General features: G+C 35.2%; 1 protein-coding gene across 2 annotated transcripts in view; it reads right to left on the bottom strand.

Moving 5' to 3' along the window:
* LOC138353618 (uncharacterized) overlaps positions 1–10,012 on the bottom strand; it is a 12,033-nt gene extending 2,021 nt beyond the window's left edge. Inside the window, exons 1-3 of one of the 2 annotated variants that reach the window (XM_069306814.1) lie at positions 9,920–10,012; positions 5,404–5,510; positions 2,488–2,594 (exon numbers count right to left, since the gene is read on the bottom strand). In XM_069306814.1, the coding sequence (XP_069162915.1) occupies positions 2,488–2,532 (45 nt within the window). In that variant the 5' untranslated portion in view covers positions 2,533–2,594; positions 5,404–5,510; positions 9,920–10,012. Of the gene's footprint in view, positions 1–2,487; positions 2,595–5,403; positions 5,511–9,192; positions 9,321–9,919 lie in introns of those variants that run through there. The other variant, XM_069306813.1, reaches the window with a different exon arrangement.
* Positions 10,013–10,986: the final 974 nt, after the last annotated feature.

The following is a 10,986-nucleotide window of genomic DNA, read 5'->3' as shown; positions in this document are numbered from 1 at the left end:
CTAAAATAATGGCATTTACTATTTTTAAAAGATTATTAGCAAATTTACAGAAATGGTGCATTCGGAAGACAAAACCAATTTTTCACTTTTGACAATTGAGCACCTGCTACATCCAGATTCTAGGGAGGAAAGGAAGGACGATCTTACTGGATCCCATAGCCTCTCCGAGGCACAAACCAGGCTTTTACACAAACCCCCCCCCCCCTGCACCCGAGCTTTTTAAAATAGTAAATGCCACTATTTTTGCAAAATTATTACGAGATCTATTATTCTAGAGAATAATGCATATAAATGCATATATGCATATAAATACAAAAGTAAATCAAATCTTATCCTTGTATAATATACAAGCTGATGTGAGATCCCTGTCTACAGGTGGACTGGAACTATTATCCAGTAGGCAGTCTACTGTATTTTATCAAACCGTTATTAGTATAATAGATCTCGTAATAATTTTGCAAAAATAATGGCATTTACTATTTTTAAAAGATTATTAGCAAATTTACAGAAATGGTGCATTCGGAAGACAAAACCAATTTTTCACTTTTGACAATTGAGCACCTGCTACATCCAGATTCTAGGGAGGAAAGGAAGGACGATCTTACTGGATCCCATAGCCTCTCCGAGGCACAAACCAGGCTTTTACACAAACCCCCCCCCCCTGCACCCGAGCTTTTTAAAATAGTAAATGCCACTATTTTTGCAAAATTATTACGAGATCTATTATTCTAGAGAATAATGCATATAAATGCATATATGCATATAAATACAAAAGTAAATCAAATCTTATCCTTGTATAATATACAAGCTGATGTGAGATCCCTGTCTACAGGTGGACTGGAACTATTATCCAGTAGGCAGTCTACTGTATTTTATCAAACCGTTATTAGTATAATAGATCTCGTAATAATTTTGCAAAAATAATGGCATTTACTATTTTTAAAAGATTATTAGCAAATTTACAGAAATGGTGCATTCGGAAGACAAAACCAATTTTTCACTTTTGACAATTGAGCACCTGCTACATCCAGATTCTAGGGAGGAAAGGAAGGACGATCTTACTGGATCCCATAGCCTCTCCGAGGCACAAACCAGGCTTTTACACAAACCCCCCCCCCCCTGCACCCGAGCTTTTTAAAATAGTAAATGCCACTATTTTTGCAAAATTATTACGAGATCTATTATTCTAGAGAATAATGCATATAAATGCATATATGCATATAAATACAAAAGTAAATCAAATCTTATCCTTGTATAATATACAAGCTGATGTGAGATCCCTGTCTACAGGTGGACTGGAACTATTATCCAGTAGGCAGTCTACTGTATTTTATCAAACCGTTATTAGTATAATAGATCTCGTAATAATTTTGCAAAAATAATGGCATTTACTATTTTTAAAAGATTATTAGCAAATTTACACAAATGGTGCATTCGGAAGACAAAACCAATTTTTCACTTTTGACAATTGAGCACCTGCTACATCCAGATTCTAGGGAGGAAAGGAAGGACGATCTTACTGGATCCCATAGCCTCTCCGAGGCACAAACCAGGCTTTTACACAAACCCCCCCCCCCTGCACCCGAGCTTTTTAAAATAGTAAATGCCACTATTTTTGCAAAATTATTACGAGATCTATTATTCTAGAGAATAATGCATATAAATGCATATATGCATATAAATACAAAAGTAAATCAAATCTTATCCTTGTATAATATACAAGCTGATGTGAGATCCCTGTCTACAGGTGGACTGGAACTATTATCCAGTAGGCAGTCTACTGTATTTTATCAAACCGTTATTAGTATAATAGATCTCGTAATAATTTTGCAAAAATAATGGCATTTACTATTTTTAAAAGATTATTAGCAAATTTACACAAATGGTGCATTCGGAAGACAAAACCAATTTTTCACTTTTGACAATTGAGCACCTGCTACATCCAGATTCTAGGGAGGAAAGGAAGGACGATCTTACTGGATCCCATAGCCTCTCCGAGGCACAAACCAGGCTTTTACACAAACCCCCCCCCCTGCACCCGAGCTTTTTAAAATAGTAAATGCCACTATTTTTGCAAAATTATTACGAGATCTATTATTCTAGAGAATAATGCATATAAATGCATATATGCATATAAATACAAAAGTAAATCAAATCTTATCCTTGTATAATATACAAGCTGATGTGAGATCCCTGTCTACAGGTGGACTGGAACTATTATCCAGTAGGCAGTCTACTGTATTTTATCAAACCGTTATTAGTATAATAGATCTCGTAATAATTTTGCAAAAATAATGGCATTTACTATTTTTAAAAGATTATTAGCAAATTTATTACGAGATCTATTATACTAATAACGGTAAATAAATAATAAATAGTAAATAAATCAAAATCAGTTACATTATTTTATCTTATTCATAGCATAAATGTTCTCGAAGATTACTAAAAAGAAATTGAATTAGACTACAGCAAATTGGCAAACTTTACCTTGTATCTGTTTCCACCGAGTTTGTTTGGGGCGTTCTTCAACATATCAGCAATACTTGTCTCAACATCTCTTTCAGTTGCATTAGTGTGGGTGTTGATACAGGCTTCTGGAAATTTATAAGAATTAATTAATATATATAATTATAATTCACTTTGCTATTCCCCATTCCACAGTCCTCTAGTCCTTCCCACTTCCCTGTCCCCACATCATCCCCACTATTCCCACTTCCCTGTCCCATCGTCCTCCTTACCATTTTCCCCTCCCCTGTCCTTCTTCCTCCCCCACCATCTCCCATTCACCTGTCCCTTTGTCCTCCCCAGCATTCCCCTGTCCCCACCATCCCCAACTCCCCAGTCCCCTCGTCCTCCCCACCATTACCCTCTCCTCTGTCCCCTCGTCTTCCCCACCATACCCCCCTCTCGTCCTCCCCACCATTCCAAACTACCTGAAATGAAAAAAAATGAGAAAAAATGAAATGAAAAAAATAAAAAAATAAACTATACTCATGAAATGAACAGTATGGTAAACAACACAGCTCAATTTCAATGCAATGTCACACAAAATTATTAAATCGAAATGAAAATAAATTGAAATCTATGAAAATTCAAATTATCAATACAATCGGAAATATTGAAATAATATCGCAACATAATATAGTGTGGGTTGCTCTTACGTGCAACAGACGGTGCTGTTTTTCAAAAAAGGCATGGTTTTACCTGTCACAAGTGTGGCATCTATACTTATACTCACGAAATGAACGGTATGGTAAACAACATAGCTCAATTGCAATGCAATGTCACAATAACATTTAATAACAATAATAACAATAACATTTAAATATACTTTAAGATATAATCTAGAAGAAAATAAGAACATTGAAACGGTTCATGAACTCGATTTCAATAAAGGACACTATGGGGAACTTTGAAAAACAGTTAATGAGTATAATTAGACAGACTTGTTGCTAGGCAGAGGAGTAAATAATGAGATATATGGCAAATTTTGCAAAATATACGGCACACAAACATTCATACCCAAACAAAGCAAAATGCTAGGTAAGAACAAAGCAGTTGGCCCGTAGGGGAAAGGAGATACCCACAAGACTGGAATACAAGTCATTAACAAGCACACAAGTACTACACTACACAACAACCGCACTACTACCAGAACTGGACGAATCACTACCAAAACAACACATTGCACATCACTACCAAAACAACACAACACAACACAAGCATTGGCAAAGAATTATAGACCAGTTGCACTAACATCCCACATAATAAAATTATTTGAGAGTGATCAGGAGTCAGATTACTAGTTTTATAGAGACCAATGACCTCCACAATCCAGGCCAACAAGGATTTAGAGCAGTTTCTATGATCGAGCCACTGAGATCTATAAAGAATTCTGATCAAGAAAGAGATCTAGGGGTGGTTTTAGATAGAAAACTATAACCTGAGGATCATATTAAGAACATTCTGCGAGGGGCCTATGCTACACTTTTTAACTTTAGAATTGCTTTTAAATACATAGGTCAAAAAGTTTTAAAAGTTTTAAAAGTTTTTTAAACCTCTCGTGTATCATGAGTGTGTTAAAGCTTCAGATGGTGCATTCAGATGATGAATATTACCTAGTTCCTTCATCTGGGAAGAATGAACACATATTGGTGCATTCGGATGATAAAAACTAACTACTGTAGTTTAATTGATCAACAGACTGTATATCATATGCAGACTGTATGTGGATCTGCGGGCCACTCCAAACAACAGCCTGGTGGACCAAGCTCCACCAGGGCTAAAGCACAAAGTGATATAGATGTGATAGAGATATTATATATATATATATATATATATATATATATATATATATATATATGTCGTACCTAGTAGCCAGAACTCACTTTTTGGCCTACTATTCAAGGCCCGATTTGCCTAATAAGCCAAGTTTTCCTGAATTAATATATTTTCACTAATTTTTTTCTTATGAAATGATAAATCAACCCATTTCATTATGTATGAGGTCAATTTTTTTTTATTGGAGTTAAAATTAACGTAGATATATGACCGAACCTAACCAACCCTACCTAACCTAACCTAACCTATCTTTATAGGTTAGGTTTGGTTAGGTAGCCGAAAAAGTTAGGTTAGGTTAGGTTAGGTAGGTTAGGTAGTCGAAAAACAATTAATTCATGAAAACTTGGCTTATTAGGCAAATCGGGCCTTGCATAGTAGGCTGAGAAGTGCGTTCTGGCTACTAGGTACGACATATATATATATATATATATATATATATATATATATATATATATATATATATATATATATATATATATATATATATATGTCGTACCTAGTCGCCAGAACGCACTTTTCAGCCTACTATGCAAGGCCCGATTTGCCTAATAAGCCAAGTTTTCATGAATTAATATATTTTCTCTATTTTTTTTCTTATGAAATGATAAAGCTATCCATTTCATTATGTATGAGGTCAATTCTTTTTTTATTGGAGTTAAAATTAATAGAGATATATGACCGAACCTAACCTATCTTTATAGGATAGGTTAGGTAGCTGAAAATGTTAGGTTAGGTAGTCGAAAAAACATTAATTCAAGAAAACTTGGCTTATTAGGCAAATCGGGCCTTGCATAGTAGGCTGAGATGTGCGTTCTGGCTACTAGGTACGACACATTATATATATATATATATATATATATATATATATATATATATATATATATATATATATATATATATATATATATATATGTATATATATATATATATATATATATATATATATATATATATATATATATATATATATATATATATATATATATATATATATATATATATATATATATATATCGGACAATTAGTAAAAAAAAAAAAAAAAAAAAAATTAAATTATTTTACCTTGTACCTAGATCCACCAGGCCTGTTTGGTGCCTGTTTCAGTACTTCAGACATCTGGAAGGTCACATCCTCCTCCTCAACTTGTGGATGTGCGTTGATAGATGATTCTGTAAAATTAAGTTATTTATATAATAATAAATTCAGTATAACAATAATATTCTGTAAAATTAAAAGTAATTTATACATCAATCAGATAAAACTCTCCAGAGATGGTGATACACAACATATAAAGGACAAGTTTCAGAACAAAATATGCATTTAGGAATAAGGTTTTGTACATGTAGGTAGCACATGAGAAAATAAGTGGAAGGTGATCAAGTTTATATTAACATGTTAATGACTTTGTTAAGGCTTTGCAAGAATGAAAAAATATTAATAATATAATATCACCTACCAATTAATTGTACATCATTTATAAGTCAATTATTTGCATTATTATTATTCAATACTAATGATATAAAAATGCATTTTGTAATCTACTATTTATGCAAGTATTAAGCACAGGATCATGAAATAAACTGCAAAATACTGTAATGGATAAACCAATTAATTTTACATTTTCCTATAGCCAAGTCAGTCAGTTCTATTAGCAGCAGAGAACAATTATGCCCAACCTCTATTAAATGAAACAATCTTAAGAGCAAGTGATAGAAATATAATCATTTATGCTTGGGATTATGGAATGGTTCCAAATATGAAAAATATCAAGTTTTTTGGTTAAAATTTTTTAACTTAAAATTTACATTTTTAAGTGAATTTATGACCATAATAATTGAATCACTAATATGATTCACTAATATATAATCCTAATAATAATCACTAATATATAATCCATTGAGCATGCTGCATCTCTTTCAGTCTCTTTGCAATTTGAACAAGAGGGTTTTTAATTGATCGAACCATATTCTTAAAGTAAAGTAAATGAGATGTATTCCATATTTTGCAAAATATACGATGAAGGCACACAAACATTCATGCCAAAACTGAAGGGCAGGATTTATGAGGAGACATTAGAGGCATTAAATATTCCAAACTAGAAGACAGAAGGAAAAGAGGAGATATGATCACTACGTACAAAACAGTAACAGGAATTGATAAACTTGATAGGGAAGATTTCCCGAGACCTGGAATTTCAAGAACAAGAGGTTATAGATTTAAACGAACTAAACAAAGATGCCGAAGAAATGTAAGACAATTCACTTTTGCAAACAGAATGGTAAACGGTTGGAACATGTTAGGTGAGAAGGTGGTGGAGGCCAAATCCGTCAAAAGTTTCAAAGCATTATATGACAAAGTGCTGGGAAAATGGGACACCACGAGTGTAGCTCTCCATCCATCTGATTGATAACCCAAATGAATTTTTCATGGATATGATACCAACATCAAATCATAAATCAGATGTGATCCTATCCCCACTGGATTTTGAAGAAGCCATAGACAGTATGCCTATGCACTCTGCACCAGGCCCTGACTCTTGGAACTCTATATTCATCAAGAACTGTAAAAAACGTTATCGCAGGCCCTTCACATTCTTTGGAGACAAAGCCAAGATACTGGCATTGTCCCTGACATACTAAAAACCGCAGAGATAGCACCGCCCCATAAAGGAGGAAATAAGGCAGAGGCAAAAAACTACAGACCGATAGCACTAACATCGCACATCATAAAAATCTTTGAGAGAATGCTAAGAAGTAAGATCACAAAATACATGGAATCACAGCATCTCCATAACCCCAGACAACATGGTTTCAGAACAGGGCGCTCTTGCCTATCACAGTTGCTGGACCACTCTGACATGGCACTAGATGCCATGGAAGACAAACAAAACGCTTTGACAAAAAAAAGCCTTTGACAAATGTGACCATTGTGTTATTGCACATAAAATGCGTTCAAAAGGAATTACCGGAAAAATAGGCAGATGGATATACAACTTCCTGACTAATAGAACCCAATGTGTAGTAGTCAACAAAATAAAATCTGGACCATCAACCGTAAAGAGCTCAGTCCCCAAGCGTACTGTGCTTGCTCCAATACTTTTTCTCATCCTCATATCGGACATAGACAAGGACACAACCTATAGTACTTGATCATCCTTTGCAGATGACACTAGAATCTTCACGAGAGTAGGCAACATAGAGGACACGGCAAACCTCCAATCAGATGTAAATCAGGTCTTTCTATGGGCTACAGAAAATAACATGGTGATTAACGAACATAAGTTTCAGCTCATGCGCTACGGAAAAAATAAAAAATATAAAAACGGAAACCACTTACAAAACTCAGTCAAATCATAACATTGAACGGAAAAGCAACGTAAAGGATTTGGGTGTACTGATGTCAGAAGGCCTTACATTTAAAGAACACAATAAAGTAGCCGTCACAACTGCAAGAAAAATGACAGGATAGATAACAAGAACTTTTCACACTAGAGATGCTATACCGATGATGATAGTTTTCAAGACGCTAGTGCTCTCTAGAGTGGAATACTGCTGCATAATGAAAGCCCCTTTCAAAGCTGGAGAAATTACTGACCTATACTTATGCATTTATCTTCGGTTTAACACAACAGGCACCAGACACACGCTAGGCATCATACACACTAGGATAAAACAAACATTAGGCCAGAAGTCAGAAAAGAATTCAAAGAATTTTACTGGAAAGGCTTGCTGTTAGGAAAGGAAGTAATTGAGATGAATTAATGCACAGTATGTCAATTTTGTGAAATATATGATAAAGGAACAAAAACATTTATACCAAAACAAAGATGCAGAACTAGGAAACAGGATTTGTTCAACTGAAATTTCAAGACGGACAGAGACCAAAAGACACAAAAATGGAATCAATATACGAAGAGGCCAAACCCCCAAACATACCAGTAATACAAAGAGAAACAACTACACGGCAGTGAGGAGAGAGGCAGAAAGAAATTTTGAAAAAAAGGAACAAACAAATGTAAAGTAGAACAAATCATATTCTATAAATACAGCAACAACCAATTGCAGGTAAAGGATAATATTCAGAGCTTTTAAATGCATGGATGGCGAAATACTCAAGAAATTGTTCACGACTTTTGTTAGACCAAAGTTGGAATATGCAGCGGTTGTATGGTGCCCATATCTTAAGAAGCACATAAACAAACTGGAAAAGGTGCAAAGACATGCTACTAAGTGGCTCCCAGAACTGAAGGACAAGAACTATGAGGAGAGGTTAGAGGCATTAAATATACCAAATATACTACACAAATATATATACTACACATGCACAATAAACTACCCTACACAGGCTGAGTATGGTGTGTACAATAAATTATTAGCTAAAAGATAAGACTGAGTTTGTATAAATGGGGGTTAAGTCAGAGTGGGAAAATGTAAGTGGAGTGCCTAAAAACCCTGTCCTGGGACCTCTGTAATTCATAATATATACAAATAATTTAGACTCAGGTTTGATCAGCAATATTTGAAAATTTCCAGACGATACAAAAGGGATTTTTTTCTGGATTCAGGATTATTTTTTTATGGCTGAAAACAGGTTTTCAGCAATAAAAGAAATACAGTATTGCTGGAACAACCGTCGACATCTTCAAGAGAAAACCTGAACATCTTCAAGAAGTGAAGATGACCTTGAGAAGAAGTATAGGTTGGGAGAAGTATAGGTTAGGAATTGTCTCCAAAGAATTCTCAAAGAATTACTCGTTATTGCTATCCAAGATAATTAGACGAGCCAAAGCTAAATACTACGAAGATAAATTTACCCAAATAAAGAGTACCTTACCTAAAAATATGTATGTACCTTACGTAAATAAACATTTGATTTTGAAGTGCCGGACAAACAAGGCTGTGGTGGATATGTGGGCCTGAGGGGCCTGTCCAAGCAACAGCCTGTTGGACCAAGCTCTCACATGTCAAGCCTGGCCTTGGAAGGGCTTGGTGAGTAGAACAACTACCAGAACCCTATAATGCATGTATCAAGGTGTCCAGGCAGTGAGCACCACATAATGCAGTGCAGTCCTGTAAGAATAAGCACAGTAAGTATGGGCATGGAGGGGGTGCAGCAGTGGCTTGTGAAGGGCTGGAGAGTAAATGGACATGCCCAGGGGTAAAAAGCATTAGGGTAACAGAACATAGCCCATAAAAATAGTAATGACAATGAATGAATAATTATATGAATGCAATAATACTTCATATCTCAATAGGAATACTAAGCAGGATGCAAGACAAGGTACTGGTGGTGATAGTGGTTGGTACAAGTCCTCACATCCCCACAGACACCAGTAACAGCCCTCACCTCCCAACACAGTACCCTTGTAGCGAGTTAATCTTATACTCGCTTCATTATCTTATAGCATAACTAATTAACACTAATTACAGAAGCTACACAGGTGATACTTTGGTGTGAGTTGAGCGCACTGAGCGTCGGTATCGCTACACCCTTGTTCCTTAACAACCCTTTGGACCTTTATTACAGAAAAATAGAATCAATTAATTTAATAAAATATAAAATATAAGTGCTTACTTACGATAATACTATCGGTGGAACACAAAATCTTCTTCTTCTTGATAGTAGGTGCAGTTTGCATGAAGGGTTAGTCCTCGCCATGACTGAACTGACGACAAAATGGCCGATGTGTTGATATGGCGTCAGGTGACGCTGTGACGTCACAGGTGAGGGACGCTTTGCGCATTACTCCCTCGTACTTAAAAAGTACTACAGGTACTTTTTGGTTTTATTTTTGAATATGGCAGAAGTTGGACAGCTTTTCAAATCATTATAAGGGAGTGAGTTCCATAGACTAGGTCCCTTTATTTACATAGAGTGTTTACATAGATTAAGTTTGACTCTGGGGATATCAAAGAGATATTTATGTCTGGTGGGGACGTGGCCATGTGTTCTATTACATCTGTCCAGGAAGAGTTTCAGAACAGGGTTTGCAGTTAGAAAAAGGGCTTTATAAACGTAATTTACACAGGAGAATGTATGGAGTGAATTTGTTTAGCATGTTTAAGGATTTGAACAAGGGAGCTGTGTGTTGTCTGAAGGTAGAGTTATTTATTGTCCTGATAGCAGATTTTTACTGGATGATGATGGGCTTGAGGTAGTTTGCAGAGGTTGAACCCCAAGCACAAACGCCATAAGAATGATAGGGATAGATAAGTGCATAATAGAGTGAGAGGAGAGCAGAGTAGGGTACATAATATCTGATCTTAAACAGTATACCAACTGTTTTAGAAACCTTTTTAGTTATGTGTTGTATATGGGTGCGGAAGTTGAGTCTCTTGTCTAAGTATAGGCTAAGAAACTTTCCATCATTTTTATTGCTAATGTTTACATTATCTATCTGAAGCTGAATTGCATTTGTTGATTTGTTTCCAAATAAGATATAGTAGGTCTTTTCTATGTTTTGTGTGAGGTTTGTTGGTTGACATCCACAAGTAGACTTTTTTTAATTAATTGTTTACAACATTATTTAACAGGAGTGGGTTGGGGTCAGAGTAGATGAGTAGTATCATCAGCCAACAATATAGGTTTAAGTATGTTAGAGACATTAGGGAGATCATTGATGTATATAAGAAACAGGAGGGTCCT

Source organism: Procambarus clarkii, chromosome 59 (genome assembly GCF_040958095.1).
Source record: "Procambarus clarkii isolate CNS0578487 chromosome 59, FALCON_Pclarkii_2.0, whole genome shotgun sequence".
Classification (NCBI taxonomy): Eukaryota; Metazoa; Arthropoda; class Malacostraca; order Decapoda; family Cambaridae; genus Procambarus; species Procambarus clarkii.
The sequence above is the reverse complement of the archived record's forward strand: the minus strand, read 5'-3'. Positions and strand labels throughout refer to the sequence as shown.